At 37.7% G+C, this 20,156-nt stretch overlaps 1 protein-coding gene across 2 annotated transcripts in view; it reads left to right on the forward strand.

The window, feature by feature from the left end:
- LMNB1 (lamin B1) overlaps positions 1-20,156 on the forward strand; it is a 66,802-nt gene that overhangs the window by 30,811 nt on the left and 15,835 nt on the right. For both annotated transcript variants that reach the window (XM_073802467.1, XM_019924325.3), the window contains exons 3-7: positions 1,809-1,965; positions 2,607-2,732; positions 5,797-5,967; positions 7,386-7,511; positions 19,746-19,966. In XM_073802467.1, the coding sequence (XP_073658568.1) occupies positions 1,809-1,965; positions 2,607-2,732; positions 5,797-5,967; positions 7,386-7,511; positions 19,746-19,966 (801 nt within the window). The remainder of the gene's footprint in view (positions 1-1,808; positions 1,966-2,606; positions 2,733-5,796; positions 5,968-7,385; positions 7,512-19,745; positions 19,967-20,156) is intronic.

Raw genomic sequence — 20,156 nt, forward strand, 5'->3', positions numbered from 1 at the left:
GGTCTTGATTTTTGTTGAAGAAATCACCATATTCTAGCCATTTAGGTGTACTGTCCTAATTTTTGGCTTCTCGAATTTCGTACACTCCACAAGACCATTGTGCAGTAATTTCACTTGTGCTACAACATTCTGAATTTGGAATCATGACATGTATTATTATCTATTAAGCCAATGAAATCAAACAGACAGAACATGCAGTAGCCAGTAAAATTGGTGTGAATTTTTTTTTTTTTTAAATTCAGTATCCTTCTTGGTGGGCCATTTTGGTTTCTGGGAAGCACAGGTTCACTCTCCTGCCTTGAGGCACCATGTTCAGAAGCACCACATTATGATCTGAGACTTAAATATTAGACAGTGGTGCAGTAGAATTTTTGTAACTGTTAAGTAAGTAATTTTGAGTAAGTAGCTTTTGTAAATATTGTGCAATTCTCTATTATGGTATTTTTCCCTGTCAGCTCTGGTCATTTATGTAGTGAGATAAAGTAATAGCTCCTCTACAAGCACTGATTCTTTTCTATGGTGTTCCTAGCTTTCAGACCCAGCACTTGTATGAACTAGGCATTTTTGTTACAAAGTAGTGACTGTATGGAATTTTTTTTTCCCAACAGTCCGTCCCCCCGCACCACCTTCCTAAACAAAGTCTTCAGGGAAAGGCTGCCATCTTGTGGTTTTTAAAAATACAGGATTTAAGAAAAAAATTATTGTGATATGACTGCTGAGATTTTATGTGTGTACGTAGTTGTTGTATAATACCAAAATGAGTAAGAAATGAGTACTATTAAATCTTCTCTTCAAACTACCTTTGCTTATCCTTTGGATAGCTGTTTTCTTCATTTTATTATAATATTACAATATTTTTAAAAAGTTCTGTTAACTAAAGATTCCTCTGTTAAGCCCACTCTCACACATCAGTAGTAGAAATATTTGTCTGTAATATCAGTTTTAATTAAGAATGGCTATCAAAAATTTTTATGTTATTAAGGCTTTGCCCATATGACTAATTAATGATAATGGACTTATTTGGATTAAAAAATACTGATCTTTAAAATATAATTATTTGACAAAATGTATCCTAAGGAACCTTAATTTTATAATGTAGAATTCCATTTAATAAAAAGTGATATTTAGAAGTAAAAGAAACCTTAATTTGAGTTTCATTCTTGGATAGTTAATAGTATAAACAGGAAAAATTAACTTTTCTTCAAAATACTAGGAAGCCCCTTATTTGTAGTTAAGGAAATTTTAAAATCACCTCTTATGTAAGAAATGGAAACTACTTGCAAGCTTAGGGTCAGTTAATTCTTAGGTAATGTCAAAGGAGTTTCTATATATCATCAAGTCATAAAATTATTTTTTAAAGTAACAGTTCATTTTCACTTACTTAATCTCATCGTTTATCTTGATTTATGTCTCCTGTACATCTTATTTTATAATATTCATTGTATTTAAAAATAGTAAATTTCCATTTCTTCAAAAATGTTTTAGTGAAGCATATAGATGCCTCTTTATAGAAAAAGGAGGACTTGTATTCTCCCTCAGAGACAACCAGGATTCTTGTACGTTGGGCCTATGGACATTTTAGACCTAGAGTCATTCCTAATCAGGGAAGGGAAATCATTGAAAGAGAAAGTTATTATTCACCAAAAACTCTAGATCTAGTGTTCCTGAATTGCTCCTGTAATTTTAGTAGGTTATGGCAGCCTTTATTTAAATTGCCTCTTCTTTTATTTCCCCCTTAAGCAGGGAGGGAGAAGGCTTCAAGTCAGAGGTATAATTTGATTTCTTGCACTTTTTCAAATGTCTTGCAGTTATGCTAAGAAAGAATCTGATCTTAATGGAGCCCAGATCAAGCTTCGAGAATACGAAGCCGCGCTGAATTCGAAAGATGCAGCTCTGGCTACTGCTCTTGGTGATAAAAAAAGTTTAGAGAGCGATTTGGAGGATCTGAAGGATCAGATTGCCCAGGTAAGGTAAACTCTGCTCTTGAGCCATGTTTGGCAGGTTAATTGCCCCATTTGTTTTGATTGATTGATTGTAAAATTTATTTTATGCTTTTTACCTTTAAAAATTTATTAAGTTATTTTGGTGGGTGGTTAACCTGCAAGGATAGCCTTGAACTAGCTAACATGTAAAGCACCCTCACCTCTCAGTCCTTGTGTCTGGATTATGCAGATCTTGTTGCTGCTCTCCGTCCTCTCTGTTGTGCTTATGCTCATTCTGTTTCTTGCTCTCACAGCCTATTTCATTATTGTACCAAAATGCGAGGTAAAAAGAGAGAAGGTGTCATAATGGTGCTCTGCACACAGGAAAAAATGAAAGTGGTAGCTAAAATCGTTAGTTTGAGTTTTCAAATGTAAGTCATAGGTTTCTGTTCATTCCCTGTTGCCGTTTACCAAATTTGAGAGGTGTTTTGATGTGACACTCTGTGGGTGGGACCAGCAGTTGAACCCACAGTTCTGTGATAAATGTTATCATGAGGGACTCTCATACATTAACAAATATATAGAAATTGTAATACTTGATTTGATTCAATCCGTAGGTATCTATTAAATTCATTGCTAAATGGTTGCTGTGTAATTTTCATTAATTCTTTTTCCTTATATTAGTTGGAAGCCTCTTTAGCTGCTGCGAAAAAACAGTTAGCAGATGAAACTTTACTTAAAGTGGATTTGGAGAATCGCTGTCAGAGCCTTACTGAGGACTTGGAGTTTCGTAAAAACATGTATGAGGAGGTAATTATATATAATTTTATTTTTTTTAAGGAATGGAGGGATCCCAAAAGGCTTTGTTATAAGCTATACGTATGAAAAATGGGAAGAATTTTGTAGGCAAATTATTTAAGGCACTGATGCTAAAGGACTGCGAGGAAGAAGTCAGGGTGCTATGGTAAACTTAAAAGCTTTTACTTCCACCTAACTTAAAAAGGCTTGGCTACAGCTGTTAATTACTATCAACCTCTGCATTTGTATTAGTTATATGTTTTGCCTAACAAATTACTTCAAATTAACAAATTACTTCAAAAACTTAGTAACTTAAACCACAGACTTTTATTATCTCACAGTTTCTGAAGGTCAGGGATCTGAGAGCTGCTTAACTGGATGGTTGTTTCAGGGTCTCTCATGAGGCTGTAGTCAGGCTTTCAGCCTGGGCTGCAGGAACCGGTTTGGAGTTCATTCGTAGGTTTTTGGCCAGAGGTATCAGTTCAGCATGGACTTCTCTATAGGGCTGCTCACGATAGGACTCTTCGAGTGAGTGATGAGAGAGAGAGAGCAAGACAAGCCACATTAACTTCTATTAACTAATCCCAAAGTGATATACCCTCACTCCCCATCACACAGACCAACCAAGATGCACTATGGAAGGGGGATCACACAGCGGGTGAATACCGGGAGGTAGCAACCACTGGGGGCTGGTTACCCAGAGCACTTACAGTTATATATGTATATCTAACAGTATCATTTATAAGCCGTAACTTCTGGTTAAGCCTTGAGGGGTGAAGGTAGCAACATTTGCCAAAAAAGAAGTGTACTGTAATACAGTTGAAGAAAGGGGAATATATATTTTCTCAAAATTGAAGACGGTTGGAATTCACCCAGGTTAGAGAACATGCAGTTAAATACATAATGTTTTTAAAAGTAATGTAATTTTGAAAACGGTGACTAACAATGCTTTTAAAATAGAAATTTATTGTAGAAGTTAAATAATATTTTTTATTTGGAGAAAAAATAATATAATAAAAATCTGACCATTTTTGTGACAATATAATATTAAACTAGGTATTGTGGGGGCAAAGTGCACTCACTGGATAAACAGCCAGACTTTGGACAGTTCTTGCGTCAGTTTCCTATTTAAAAATGAAATATCAGTACCTGCTATTTTTTCTTCAAGGTGTGGTGAGGATCAAAGTGGAATATTGTGTGTGATAGCTTCTTGTAAACTACAGTGAATGCTGTCATATAGTAATAATTATTTTATCATTATTATTATTTTCAGTAAATCTATTTGTTTATTATTTATTTTTGGTTGCATTGGGTCTTCGTTGCCGCACGCGGGCTTTCTCTAGTTGCGACGAGCGGGGGCTACTCTTTGTTGTGGTGCGCGGGCTTCTCATTGCAGTGGCTTCTCTTGTTGCCAAGCACGGGCTCTAGGCACTTGGGCTTCAGTAGTTGTGGTGCACAGGCTTAGTTGCTCCGCGGCATGTGGGATCTTCCTGGACCAGGGCTTGAACCCCGTCCCCCTGCATTGGCAGGTGGATTCTTAACCACAGCACCACCAGGGAAGTCCCTGTCATATAATTATTATTAACTACTATATTATTATTAACTACAGTTCTGCTTATAAATTGAAGTATCTTTATATTAAGTTGACCTACATTTTTGTTTTGTTTTGTTAAAATTGTCCGTGATCTATTATTTCTTACTTTTGACACTGTGTGTACTCCTGCATCTTTAAACCAGGAGTTGAGTATTTTTTTCTTTGTAAGTCACTGATTCTACATAAAATGTTAAGTGAAAAAAAAAAAAAAAAAATGTTAAGTGAAAAACGGCATCAGTAAAAAGTAATTTAGTATTTTTAGAATGTTTGGGTAGCAACTTTGAATTTTGGGGTTTTGCCTTTTTGAGAATGAATTTAAAATGTTCCTCATTTCTTTCTTTTAACATGGAGAATAAAATTCTATGCAATAAATATATGTAAATTCCTTATTATGAACAGTTTAGGGGTAAGAAAGAGGAAGGAGAAAAACAGGAAGAAGAGGAAAGGAGGCAAAGGGCAAAATGATTAGTAGGTACTCAATATTTGTTGAACTAAACCTTTCATTTGCATATTTTTATGATTTAAGTATCATTCGCGTCATCATATAGATGTGAGCCTTGGGAGATTAATGGCAGAACCGGAATTTGAACCCTGGGTTTCTGATTCTATCGAGTGTATCTTCCTCTGGTTAAGAGAAAAATGAGGAAATGCAAAGAAAAACTGCATGCTGTAAGATGATACAGAAACATGTTCTTCTTATATCCCCCTCTTGTGGCCTCTTTAATTATTGCCATTAAAGACAGATCTGTTGTGTTTTCAGAGCTAGAAGCTAGAATGAAAATTTTATTCTTAGACTTGTGTTCCTAGCCATTCGAGTTTGGATAGTTCCTTAAAACATAATGTGAAGGATTATGCCTATTATTTCTATTCTTTAATAGTGAATTGTCATATGTACTTGAGATAGCAACGTAATATTGTCAGTAAGATTCTGTATCAATTGATGTTGATACCTTAGCACACTACCAGCTGTTAGGATAAGTCATGTAAATTAGCTTGCTCTGTCTATTGCATCTTAGTATGCCTAAGAAAAGTTTTATTATGTATAAATCTTCTAGTTGAAGTTTTGCTGATAAGTTTCTAACTTATCTTTTAGATTTTTTTCAGAGTTGTCCTTAGTATCATCAGTACAATTTAGAAAAATAATTACGTGCTATTCAGTGTACCTAGTTATCCACGATTGCCTGGTACTTTAGTAAGTCTTCCAGCCATTCCTTGCCTTTAGAGAAATAAATAGGTATGCTACTAAAAAGAAACATAAAATTCGTAGGGCTTGAGATGCTACCATTTCTGTCATTAGTTCCAGCTCAAAAATCTTCTTACTTGAAAATGAAGGCAAAAAAGTATCTATTCACATACTTGCCCTAGGACAAAACATGAGGAGCTTGGTGTGTAATACCTCAGATGGCCTTGATGTCACTCAGACTTGTACCAGTGCAGCTATGGTAAGTAACTTGGTTTTATGTCATTCCCTGCTCCCCACAGGAGATTAATGAGACCAGAAGGAAGCATGAAACTCGCTTGGTAGAGGTGGATTCTGGGCGTCAGATTGAGTATGAGTACAAGCTGGCTCAAGCCCTTCATGAGATGAGAGAGCAACACGATGCCCAAGTCAAGCTGTACAAGGAAGAGATGGAGCAGACTTACCACGCCAAAGTGAGCAGACTCTTCCAGGGATGGCTTTACACACTTGAAGCCTTTGTTTCATAGTCTCCCTGAGAACATGACTTGATGTTTGGTTTGTTCTAGTTTTCTTAAATGAATTCCCTTAGTCTCCGTGGATATAAAAAATGGATTTTTTTTTAAAGAAAGCAGTTTTTTATAAAGTAAATGTTATTAGAGATTATTCAAAGAAAGTAGGGTTATTCCACTTTTATCAAAGGTAAGGTTTTTCTCTTTGTCCAACTGATCATTCATGTCAAGTCATATTAGTTAAACTCCAGCCATCTGAAAATAGCTTCTCCTTCAGTAACAAGTACTAATCTTGTTGGACTGCATCTAGTTCTGACTTCCATGTCATCATTGTACATAGGTTGTGACCACCACACTTTGGGCTTTTTTGAACAAAGGCCAAATGGACAGTGTCTGCAGTTTCCTCTGCCACTAATTATTCATTAAAAAAAGACTATAGAAACTTCTCTCTTGTATTAGGAGACCATGCAAAAATTTATTAACTCCCTGAGTACGGGCTTTCATAGTAAATAATTTTACCCCAATGTGTTAAATGTTACATGATTTGATTAAAAAGAGTTATTAGTGGAAGACTAAGAAAATTAGGGTCATAGAGGTGTTGAAAATAATTTCCATTGCATGGCCTCAAATTGTTCATGTTGCTTTTAATCCACGTTATGAAGTAATAATTGCCTGGTGAGAGGGAGAGATCTTTTAATCCCTACGTTTAGTTGTTCCGCACTTACTCAGTGCTGGCATTGTGCTGGGCAGTGACAGAGCTTAAGTAAGGATTAGTCAGTCAAAGAGACTCTGGCCTCAAAGGGAGCCAGGGAGGAGACCTACATAAAAAACGTGCCTGAGACACATGCAGAACAGAATGCTGTGGGCATTTGGAGGAGCGGCATATTGTTTCTACCAGAGGAGCTGTTTTTTGCTTCTGAAAAGAAGTGTGTCTGTTTGGTTTGAAATAATCTCTAAATTAGTACTTTCTGCTTATTGCTTTATATTCTGTATCAGATTTGGTGGGTTAGGGGTATATGATGCCTGTTTTCCTACAAATGCCACCACAGTTAAATTGCTCCTGTCCAGTCTCCTTATTAGCAGTGTTATCTGAGACATTAGATATATAATGGATGAAATATTGAAGCACTAAATTTTGGGTAAAGACCCAGGTATATCAGCACTGTTAAGCTCCTATATTGGGAATTGAGCCGAAAAGGCAGAAAGACTTTTAAGGTAATTCATAGCACATCAGCAAACTTCATGATGCTTTTCCTGTTTCATCAACTAGTTACTGGCAGGGTTTAGGTTTGAAATGAGATGCCTTGAGATAAATCATGGTTCCTCATTTGTTTGTTCTAATTCACTAGATGAAACTGACTATGGTCTGCTTCTTTATTTAGCTTGAGAATGCCAGACTGTCGTCAGAGATGAATACATCTACTGTCAATAGTGCCAGGGAAGAACTGATGGAAAGTCGTGTGAGAATTGAGAGTCTCTCATCTCAGCTTTCTAATCTACAGAAAGAGGTAAGTAAGCATGGGAGTTGTACTTGAAGGCCACCTCCACCATGGTAGTCTACCTGCTCAGCTCTGCCTGAAATCACTTTTCAGAGAGGATAGTATTTTCCTGAATTCTGGTTTCACAGTGCTGTCCAGATTATTTTTCTATTCGTCATTTTATAAGCATCCTCTGATCAGAGACTGTTGTTCCTGACCTAATAGATTACTCAGAGCTGCCCTTGAGGGTGCAACCTGCTGGCTTATTCCTTGGATTTACCCCAGGGCCCAGGTTTTCTGACCCATCCAGCAGCCTGATCTCCACATAGTGCTCTTTCCAACGTACTCTTTTTCATCACATTTAGAAACCATAATGAAGAAAAACCTGCAGAAATTCTGTGTGGGTGGTAAATGCTTTGTGTTTCTAGACAAATTTTTTCCATGCTTAGAATACCCAATAGTTAGTATCTTGGGAAGTAGCATCAATTTGCATCTTAGTTAAGAATTTAGTGACTCATTGATTCATTGGCACGCCTAACTGTCGCATGACTGTTACTGGTTGTGTTGATGGGTGCCTGTCAGTATGTGATGGTGCACTCTGAGTGCAGCGTAAGCAGGTGTGGACACTGCCTGAAATCTGGTTTTTAGTCTAAGGGTGATGTCGATGTGCACACAAAGTACATGTACAACCATAGAAGTATGCAGAATGTTTTGATAATCTACTCACCTTAATTACTTGGAAAGTAACTTCAGCTTCTGTTTTCCTTAAGGGAGGAAATTTTGTTGTTTTAAATTTTCCACATGAATAAACTTTTTTATTCTTGATTAAGCTTTCTTTTTCCTTTGTTTTTAGTAATATCCTTTTCTGATTGTAAAACTGAAGACATTTATTGTAGGAATTTAGAAAGCAATGAGTTATATAAAACAGGGTGGTGTAAAAAAAGTTAATTAAAAAACAGAAGTTTTTACAATGCTTATCATGTGTACTTACTTTATTACTCACAACATAAATTTAAAAATTATTTTGGACCTATTTTGTCCTGATAGTATTTTGAAGTTTTCATGTAACAGTAGAGCTGGAAGGACAAGGACCTTTGAGTTCATTCAGTCTGACCACAGACCTGGGTGAGTTTAATGACCGGCCCAGAGCATGTAGGCTGATAAATGGGTTTCTTTCATAGTTCCCAGTTTTTCCCTTTACACCTCACTCTCTTCAAAGATTTTCTTTTAAGAATTTAACAATCTCACCACCTAGAGGGGTGGGATAGGGAGGGTGGGAGGGAGACGCAAGAGGGAGGAGATGTGGGGATATATGTATATGTATAGCTTATTCACTTTGTTATAAAGCAGAAACTAACACACCATTATAAAGCAATTATACTCCAATAAAGATTAAAAAAAAAAGAATTTGGCCTTTCAGAGAATGCCTGTGAGAATAAGTGCATTCTAGAAAAAAAAGAAAAGAATTTAACAATCTCTTTTCCATTGCACCATTTAATAGGTACCTTTCCAAAAATAGTCCTGTCTGTTTTTACTCTGAGTTGACATTTACTACTTTTATCCATCTAATAAATCGTATTCTAATTATCCCCTCTTCCTCAATTTTACAATTCCCTGTCTTTTGGGGGGTGTGGGGATGTGGCTGGTGCTTAATCCACTTGATTATGCTACGTATGGATGTTTACAGATGAAAAGACGAAGACTTGCCTGTGGTTAAACAGTGGTAGGCTCTGAAATTTGGTAGCTACGTCTTCTGACTCAGGTCCAGGGCTGTTTCCCTGTTTGCCTGGTAGCTATGTTCGCATCTTTGCAAGTTTTTTGGTTAACTTCATGTTAGTGGTTTTTAAAAAATGGCAGGCAGGGCCCTGGGGGTTTTGAGGAGCTCACTCCTTAGGAAATAGGAGAGAAGAACCTCCTTCAGCCAGAATAGTTTAAAATTTCTCTCTAAATTTCAGGGGGATGGAGAATGATCCTTTCATCTATTCATTACTGGTATCAGATTTTATGATAAATAATATATCTTAAGGGATATCTTCTTTGGTTGATAAATTTTAACCTTAAAAAGATCACCAAAAAGAAAAGAACCATATATTTTTCATACCGTATATCTTAATTGTATTTGTTGTGGAGTCTTAGTTTCATCATGCTGCATGTTAGGCCATAGAACTTCCTTTTTGCTTAAGTGACTCATGTTAGTGAAGTACTTCCTTAGTTTTACTTAAAATTGACATAGCCTTTATTTTTTATTTAAAAAATTTTTTTAACATCTTTATTGGAGTATAATTGATTTACAATGGTGTGTTAGTTTCTGCTTTATAACAAAGTGAATAAGCTATACATATACATATATCCCCATTTCTCCTCCCTCTTGCTTCTCCCTCCCACCCTCCCTATCCCACCCCTCTGGGTGGTCACAAAGCACCGAGCTGATCTCCCTGTGCTATGCAGCCGCTTCCCACTAGTTTTCTATTTTACATTTGGTAGTATACATAAGTCCATGCCACTCTCTCACTTTGTCCCAGCTTACCCTTCCCCCTCCCCATATCCTCAAGTCCATTCACCATGTCTGAGTCTTTGTTCCTGTCCTGCCCCTAGGTTCTTCAGAACTATTTTTTCTTTTTAGATTCCATATATGTGTTAGCATACGGTATTTGCTTTTCTCTTTCTGACTTACTTCACTCTGTATGACAGACTCTGTGTCCATCCACCTCACTACAAATAACTCAGTTTTGTTTCTTTTTATGGCTGAGTAATATTCCATTGTATATATGTGCCACATCTTCTTTATCCATTCACCTCTTGATGGACACTTAGGTTGCTTCCATGTCCTGGCTATTGTAAATACAGCCGCAATGAACATTGTGGTACCTGACTGTTTTTGAATTATGGTTTTCTCTGGGTATATGCCCAGTAGTGGCAGTGCTGGGTCATATGGTAATTCTATTTTTAGTTTTTTAAGGAACCTCCATACTGTTCTCAATAGTGGCTGTATCATTTTACATTCCACCAACAGTGCAGGAGGGTTCCCTTTTCTCCACACTCTCTCCAGCATTTACTGTTTGTAGATTTTTTGTTGATGGCCATTCTGAACAGTGTGAGATGATACCTCATTGTAGTTTTGATTTGCATTTTTCTAATGATAAGTGATGTTGAGCATCCTTTCATGTGTTTGTTGGCAATCTGTATATCTTCTTTGGAGAAATGTCTATTTAGGTCTTCTGCCCATTTTTGGATTGGGTTGTTTGTTATTTGATATTGAGTTGCGTGAGCTGATTGTAACTTTTGGAGGTTAATCCTTTGTCAGTTGCTTCATTTGCAAATATTTTCTCCCATTCTGAGGGTTGTCTTTTGGTCTTGTTTATGGTTTCCTTTGCTGTGCAAAAGCTTTGAAGTTTCATTAGGTCCCATTTGTTTATTTTTTTATTTCCATTTCTCTAGGAGGTGGGTCAAAAAGGATCTTGCTGTGATTTATGTCATAGAGTGTTCTGCCTATGTTTTCCTCTAAGAGTTTGATAGTGTCTGGCCTTACATTTAGGTTTTAATCCATTTTGAGTTTATTTTTGTGTATGGTGTTAGGGAGTGTTCTAATTTCATTCTTTTACATGTAGCTGTTGAGTTTTCCCAGCACCACTTATCGAACAGGCTGTCTTTTCTCCTTTGTATATTCTTGCCTCCTTTATCAAAAATAAGGTGACCATAGGTGTGTCGGTTTATCTCTGGGCTTTCTATCCTGTTCCATTGATCTATATTTCTGTTTTTGTGCCAGTACCATACTGTCTTGATTACTGTAGCTTTGTAGTATAGTCTGAAGTCCAGGAGCCTGATTCCTCCAGCTCTGTTTTTCTTTCTCAAGATTGCTTTGGCTATTTGGGGTCTTTTATGTTTCCAAACAAATTGAGAAATTTTTTGTCCTAGTTCTGTGAAAAATGCCATTGGTAGTTTGATAGGGATTGCATTGAATCTGTAGATTTCTTTGGGTTGTATACTCATTTTCACAATGTTGATTCTTCCAGTCCAAGAACATGGTATATATCTCTCCATCTATTTGTATCATCTTTAACTTCTTTCATCAGTGTCTTATAATTTTCTGCATACAGGTCTTTTGTCTCCTTAGGTAGGTAAATTCCTAGGTATTTTATTCTTTTTGTTGCAGTGGTAAATGGGGGTGTTTCCTTAATTTCTCTTTCAGATTTTTCATCATTAGTGTATAGGCATGCCAGAGATTTCTGTGCATTAATTTTGTATCCTGCTACTTTACCAAATTCATTGATTAGCTCTAGTAGTTTTCTGGTAGTGTCTTTAGGATTCTTCTCTATGTATAGTATCATGTCATCTGCAAACAGTGACAGTTTTCCTTCTTCTTTTCCGATTTGGATTCCTTTTATTTCTTTTTCTTCTCTGATTGCTGTGGGTAAAACTTCCAAAACTATGTTGAATAACAGTGGTGAGAGTGGACAACCTTGTCTTGTTCCTGATCTTAGAGGAAATGCTTTCAGTTTTTCACCATTGAGAACGATGTTGGCTGTGGGTTTGTCATACATGGCCTTTATTATGTTGAGGTAAGTTCCCTCTATGCCTACTTTTTGGAGGGTTTTTATCATAAATGGGTGTCGAATTTTGTCGAAAGCTTTCTCTGCATCTATTGAGATGACCATATGGTTTTTCTCCTTCAGTTTGTTAATATGGTGTATCACATCGATTGATTTGCATATATTGAAGAATCCTTGCATTCCTGGGGTAAACCACACTTGATCAGGGTGTATGATCCTTTTAATGTGCTGTTGGATTCTGTTTGCTAGTACTTTGTTGAGGATTTTTGCATCTATGTTCATCAGTGATATTGGCCTGTAGTTTTCTTTCTTTGTGACATCTTTGTCTGGTTTTGGTATTAGGGTGAAGGTGGCCTCATAGAATGAATTTGGGAGTGTTCCTCCCTCTGCTGTATTTTGGAAGAGTTTGAGATGGATAGGTGTTAGCTCTTCTCTACATGTTTGGTAGAATTTGCCTGTGAAGCTATCTGGTCCTGGGCTTTTGTTTGTTGGAAGATTGTAAATCACAGTCTCAATTTCAGTGCCTGTGATTGGTCTATTTAAATTTTTCTATTTCTTCCTGGTTCAGTCTCGGAAGGTTGTGCTTTTCTAAGAATTTGTCCATTTCTTCCAGGTTGTCCATTTTATTGGCATATAGTTGCTTGTAGTAATCTCTCATGATCTTTTGTATTTCTGCAGTGTCAGTTGTTACTTCTCCTTTTTCATTTCTAATTGTATTGATTTGAGTCTTCTCCCTATTTTTCTTCATGAGTCTGACTAATGATTTATCAATTTTGTTTACCTTCTCAAAGAACCAGCTTTAGTTTTATTGATCTTTGCTATTGTGTCCTTCATTTCTTTTTCATTTATTTCTGATCTGATCTTTATGATTTCTTTCCTTCTAACTTTGGTGTTTTTTTGTTCTTCTTTCTCTAATTGCTTTAGGTGTAAGGTTAGGTTGTGTATTTGAGATGTTTGTTGTTTCTTGACGTAGGATTGTATTGCTGTAAACTTCCCTCTTAGAACTGCTTTTGCTGCATCCCATAGGTTTTGGGTCGTTGTGTTTTCATTGTCATTCGTTTATAGGTATTTTTTGATTTCCTCTTTGATTTCTTCAGTGATCTCTTGGTTAGGTAGTAGTGTATTGTTTAGCCTCCATGTGTTTGTATTTTTTACAGATTTTTTTCCTGTAATTGTTATCTAGTCTCATAACGTTGTGGTCGGAAAAGATACTTGATTTCAATTTTCTTAAATTTACCAAGGCTTGATTTGTGACCCAAGATATGATATATCCTGGAGAATGTTCCGTGGACACTTGAGAAGAAAATACATTCTGTTGTTTTTGGATGGCATGTCCTATAAATATCAGTTAAGTCCATCTTGTTTAACGTATCATTTAAAGCTTGTGTTTCCTTATTTATTTTCATTTTGGATGATCTGTCCATTGGTGAAAGTGGGGTGTTGAAGTCCCCTACTATGATGGTGTTATTGTCGATTTCCCCTTTTATGACTGTTAGCATTTGCCTTATGTACTGAGGTGCTCCTATGTTGAGTGCATAAATATTTACAATTGTTATATCTTCTTCTTGGATCTATCCCTTGATCATTATGTAGTGTCCTTCTTTGTCTCTTTTTAAAGTCTAATTTGTCTGATATGGGAATTGCTACTCCAGCTTTCTTTTGATTTCCATTTGCATGGAATATCTTTTTCCATCCCCTCACTTTCAGTCTGCATGCGTCACTAGGTCTGAAGTGCGTCTCTTGTAGACAGCGTATATACAGCTCTTGGTTTTGTATCCGTTCAGCTAGTCTATGTCTTTTGGTTGGAGCTGTTTTTTTTTTTTTTGGCGGTACACAGGCCTCTCACTGTTGTGGCCTCTCCCGTTGAGGCTCCAGACGCGCAGGCTCAGTGGCCATGGCTCACGGGCCTAGCCACTCCGTGGCATGTGGGATCTTCCCGGACCGGGGCATGAACCCGTGTCCCCTGCATCGGCAGGCGGACTCTGAATCACTGAGCCACCAGGGAAGCCCTGGTTGGAGCATTTAATCCATTTACACTTAAGGTAATTATTGATATGTATGTTCCTATTACCATTTTCTTAATTGTTTTGGGTTTGTTATTGTAGGTCATTTCCTTCTCTTGTATTTCCTGCCTAGAGTAGTTTCTTTAGCATTTGCTGTAAAGCTGGTTTGGTGGTGCTGAATTCTCTTAGCTTTTGCTTGTCTGTAAAGATTTTAATTTCTCTGTCGAATCTGAATGAGATCCTTGCTGGGTAGAGTAATCTTGGTTGTAGTTTTTTCCCTTTCATCTCTTTAAATATGTCCTGCCACTCCCTTCTGGCTTGCAGAGTTTCTGCTGAAAGATCAGCTGTTAACCTTATGGGGATTCCCTTGTATGTTATTTGTTGCTTTCCCCTTGCTGCTTTTAATATGTTTTCTTGGTATTTAATTTTTGATAATTTGATTAATATGTGTCTTGGCGTGTTTCTCCTTGGATTTATCCTGTATGGGACTCTCTGCACTTCCTGGACTTGATTCACTATTTCCTTTCCCATGTTAGGGAAGTTTTCAACTATAATCTCTTCAAATATTTTCTCAGTCCCTTTCTTTTTCTCTTCTTACTGGGACCCCTGTAATTCGTGTGTTGGTGCGTTTAATGTTGTCCCAGAGGTCTCTAAGACCATCTTCAATTCTTTTCATTCTTTTTTCTTTATTCTGCTCTGCGGTAGTTATTTCCACTATTTTATCTTCCAGGTCCCTTATCTGTTCTTCTGCCTCAGTTATTCTGCTATTGATTCCTTTTAGAGAATTTTTAATTTCATTTATTGTGTTGTTCATCATTGTTTGTTTTGCTCTTTAGTTTTTCTAGGTCTTTGTTAAACATTTTTTGTGTTTTCTCCATTCTATTTCTAAGATTTTGGATCATCTTTACTATCATTCGTCTGAATTCTTTTTCAGGTAGACTGCCTGTTTCCTCTTCATTTGTTTGGTCTGGTGGGTTTTCACCTTGCTCCTTCATCTGCTGCATTATTTCTCTGTCTTCTCATTTTGCTTAACTCACTGTGTTTGGGGTCTCCTTTTCACAGGCTGCAGGCTCATAGTTCCCGTTGTTTTTGGTGTCTGCTCCCAGTGGCTAAAGTTGGTTCAGTGGGTTGTGTAGGCTTCCTGGTGGAGGAGATTAGTGCCTGTATTCTGGTGGATGAGGCTGGATTTTGTCTTTCTGGTGGGCAGGACCATATCCAGTGGTGTGTTTTGGGGTGTCTGTGAACTTCTGATTTTAGGCAGCCTCTCTGCTAATGGGTGGGGTTGTGTTCCTGTCTTGCTAGTTGTTTGGCTTAGGGTGTCCATCACTGGAGCTTGCTGGTCGTTGAGTGGAGCTGGGTCTTAGCGTTGAGATGGTGATCTCTGGGAGAGCTTTTGCTGTTTGATATTATGTGGAGCCGGGAGGTCTTTGGTGGACCAATGTCCTGAACTTGGCTCTCCCACCTTAGAGGCAAAGGCCTGACACCTGGCTGGGGCACCAAGACCCTGTCAGCCATATGGCTCAGAGGGAAAGAGAGAAAAAAGGAAAGAAAGAGAAAGTGGCAGGGGGTGGTGGTGGTGGTGTGACGAACTGGGAGATTGGGATTGACATATATACACTAATATGTATAAAATGGATAACTAAGAAGAACCTGCTGTATAAAAATAAAATAAAATAAAATTCAAAAAAAGAAAGAAAAGGGCTTCCCTGGTGGTGCAGTGGTTGAGAATCTGCCTGCCGATGCAGGGGACACGGGTTCGTGCCCCGGTCCGGGAAGATCCCACATGCTGCGGAGCGGCTGGGCCCGTGGGCCATGGCCGCTGAGCCTGCGCGTCCGGAGCCTGTGCTCTGCAATGGGAGAGGCCACAACAGTGAGAGGCCTGCGTACCACAAAAAAAAAATGCTGACTTAGAAAATATTTTTTAAGATATATATATATATATATATATATATATATATATATATATATATATATGATAGTGTTTTTATGTTTTGGAATTAGGAGTTTCATACATTGCTTATAGCATTTCTTTCATTTCTATCTAGATGTTTGACTTTGGCCAAATTAATTGATTGGTCAGAGACTGTTTGAGTGGCAAAAGAGTCTACAGTGGCACTTTGAGATTACCTCTACTTTTTGTTTTTCTAACACCTGAACTCTGGAAACTTCTGTTGCAGCTAGATCATAATAAACTGGTACAATTATGTTACATACTTTAAAACAAAGAAAACCGAAGACCATTAGAAACCAGTTAGTAAAATATTAACTCTATCTGCCTGTAGAGTTACAGGCAGAATCTTAACAGATAGTTTAGTTAGACCTCTTCGTTTTCCTAATGTGGATACCAGTTTAGTGAGGTATGTTACAGTTAATGGCAGAATCAGGAAGAAGAATCTAGGTCTATCTCTCATGTTGTGTTCTTTGTTGTATTTCACTACAAAGCAGGTGTAGAGCAGCTATTTAAACTACATTTAACTATTTCTATTTAAAATACAAAATGACTCAGAGTAACTTTAAAACTTATTTATACCTAGATTGTGATTTTTCCCTCTTAAAGAACTCTATAACATCAGAGGCGGCCAAATAGAGACATTTTGGTGTTTACAAATTGAGGCTCAGAAATTAAGTCTGAATCTTGGGTGATTTATGTCCCTTTAGATTCCACCTTGTTGCCCATCTGTTTCTCCCACATGGGAGATAAAAGTGAAGAGATTGATTGAAGAGGAGACGTTTTATTTATTTTTTTTGGCCACACTGCGTGGCCTGCGGGATGTTAGTTCCCCGACCAGGGATTGAACCCGTGCCCCCTGCAGTGGAAGTGAGGAATCCTAACCACTGGACCGCCAGGGAGTTCCCAAAGAGGACACATTTTACACTTCTTATATTTTCTTCCTCCAAAAAAAATCATAAGCCTGAGAGGGAGAAGAAATGGATTTCTCAGTTTATAGCCTGGTTTTTTGCAAATGCAGTTAAATGCAAATTCTCTGAGGCAGGATTTTATTTAGTATCACTCTTGAGATGAATGCCTGCTTCTGATATAGAATGTCTCTGGATTTTAATAAATTGATTAGTTGATTTTTTTTTAATTAAAAAAATTTTTTTGGCTGTGTTGGGTCTTCATTGCTGCACATGGGCTTTCTCTAGTTGCAGTGAGCAGCGGCTACTCTTCGTTGCAGTGTGCAGGCTTCCCAACGTGGTGGCTTCTCTTGTTGCCGAGCATGGTTTCTAGGCACGTGGGCTTCAGTAGTTGCAGCGTGAGGACCCTAGAGCGTGCTGTCTTCAGTAGTTGCAGTGCGTGGGCTCAGTAGTTGCGGCGCGTGGGCTCAGTAGTTGCGGCGCGTGGGTTCTAGGGTGCACCGGCTTCAGTAGTTGTAGTGCATGGGCTCTAGAGCACAGGCTCAGTAGTTGTGGTGCACGGGCTTAGTTGCTCCGTGGCATGTGATCTTCCCCGACCAGGGATTGAAGTCCCCTGCGTTGGCAGGTGGATTTTTTACCACTGCGCCACCAGGGAAGTCCCTGGTTGATTATTTTTTAGATAACCTTTTTATTTTGGCATAATTGTAGCTTTACAGAAAAGTTAGAAAGCTGGTACAGACAGTTCCCTTATTTCCCTCCCTGAGTTTTCCCCCCATTGTTAGCATCTTAGGTGACTGTGGTTCATTTGTCAAAACTAAGACACTGACATTGGTACATTACTATCAACTATACTCTAGGCTGTACTGTAGTTTTTGTGTTTTAGGATACCACAGGTCTCTGTAAGTCTCCTCTGGTCTGTGACAGTTTCTTAGGCTTTCTTTGTTTTTCATGACCTTGAAAGTCTTGAGAAGAACTGGCCAGGTGTCCTGTAGACTGTCCCCCAATCTAAGTTTGTCTGGTGCTTTTCTCATGATCAGCCTGGGGTTATGGATTTTAAGTGCCCTTCTTGTTACATCATATCAGGGATTACGTGACATACACACAACATCACTGGTGATGTTAACCCTTACCATTGATTAAGACAGTGTTTGCCAGGTTTCTCCACTGTTAAGTTACTATTTTTGCCTTTCCATACTCTGTTCTTGGGAAGCAAGTCACTGAGTCCATCCCACTCTCAAGGGTAAAGGGCAGGAATTTAGCTCCACACCCTGAAGAAAGTATTTACCTTTATTAAATGGAATTCTTTTGTAAAGATTCATCTTTTTTCCCCCTATTTGTATATTTATTTATTCATTCATTTGTTTATATCAGTATGGACTCATGGAAATGTTTTTATAAAATGTTTTCTAACACAATATCGAATACTACATTGTTTTACTGGCTCAGATTGTTCTAGCTTTGGCTATAAGGAGTTCTGTCAGATTGGCTACCATGCTCCTCCTTTTTTTGAGCACTTCTTTACTTTCTGGTTCTATAAGATGCTCTAGGGTCATCTTGTATTTTCCCTGCCCCAGCTCTAGAATCAGCTATTTCTGCAAGTAGCCCTGGTTCTTTTTATTGAAGAGTGGCATCTAGAATTAAGATCTGGGCACTGAGTATGCTCATTGGTATTGGGGTGTCATTGCTTCTAGGCCTGCTTGTGGGCAGAGCTATGTAATAAATGTGTATATGCTAACCTATGTTTACACATTTATCTGTAATTGTATCTCTGTCCACTTGTGTTTATATTAAGGTAACCAAGAGTTTATACATATGTCTCTGACTCTAACCCTGTACCACTGGGTTCACTTTAGGCTTCCTTCCTTGCTTACCTGTAACTGCTCTCTGAGAGTAAGAAACCTGGCTTCTGCCATCCCATTTACTTATTTATCCAGCCCCAGTATACATGCAAAGTAATTTCAGATTTTTTAATCTGTACCCCTGTGAGAAATAAATTCACTAACCTGGAGTGTAGTGTTTCTGCATAACATAGAGCTCCTTTTTATCTTTAGCCTTCTAGATTTAACTTTTGCACAGTATGTGCCCTTTCTCTCCTGCTTTGATGCGCAGGTACTTGTGATTTAAGGGCCTAAGCTATACATCAGTCTTTCTGAGTTGATTACCTTTGTTATTTTCTGAGGTTATGGAGATGAATTCTGTCTTGGAGAAATACAGATGAATAATTACCTAGTGAACCACAGGGTTTCTAAGATGAACCTTCTGGTATAGGATGTGTGATTTTTCATTTTTTTAATACCAAATATGAAGTTTCTATGTTTACAATAATATTTCCAGACTACCATATATCATATAGTCTTTGCATGCTGATTGAGCGTGGGAAAGAACAACAGTTCTAAAGTGGTAACTGGAATCGCTTTTCTTCAGTTTCTGAACAGTTCCAGCATTTCTCCAAAAGATACTAGGTTTCTTTTGTCAATGAGTTTTCTGTCTTTTAATTCTTTACTTTTGTTACTTTATTCTTTTGAGCTCACTGGTTTGTAGGGGAGCCAGACTTGACTTTTACTAAAACCACAGCTTACAATTTTATTTGGTCAAGTAAAGAAAAATTATATGTACATTTATGACAGATTTGAGGAATATATCTTTTTCTAGCCTTTTTATAAGATAAAACTTTCCTGAGGGCTGTATTTTGTATTGGAGAAATTTTTGGGTTTTAATTTCTTAAAATAAAAATTTTCTTGGATTCTGGTGTCAGAGATTGGATTTGTTCCAGTCTAGGAAATAGTTTAGAATAGCTGCCTTGTGCTACTGTTGGAATGTTCCTAGAAAGTAAATGTGTTCCCTTGAATCTTAAGTCTAGAGCATGTTTGGAGAGGATTCAAGAGTTGGAGGACTTGCTTGCTAAAGAAAGAGACAACTCTCGCCGCATGCTGTCTGACAAAGAGAGAGAGATGGCGGAAATATGGGATCAGATGCAGCAACAGCTGAACGATTATGAACAACTTCTTGATGTAAAGTTAGCCCTGGACATGGAAATCAGTGCGTACAGGAAGCTCTTAGAAGGCGAAGAAGAAAGGTGAGTAACTTAGTTGTCACCCTACCTCATAGTCTGCTTTTTGCCCCCACCCTTTCTATTTAAAGAAAAGTAAATAGGTTTTTTTTTTTTTTTAACAATTAAGGCAACTTTAAATATTTTCTTGTTTCTTTTAATACCTAGCTGTAGAGATAGGTAGTAATAGATCATACTTTTACCTCAACAGTAGAAG

The sequence above is a fragment of the Tursiops truncatus genome, chromosome 3, assembly GCF_011762595.2.
Source record: "Tursiops truncatus isolate mTurTru1 chromosome 3, mTurTru1.mat.Y, whole genome shotgun sequence".
NCBI lineage: Eukaryota > Metazoa > Chordata > Mammalia > Artiodactyla > Delphinidae > Tursiops > Tursiops truncatus.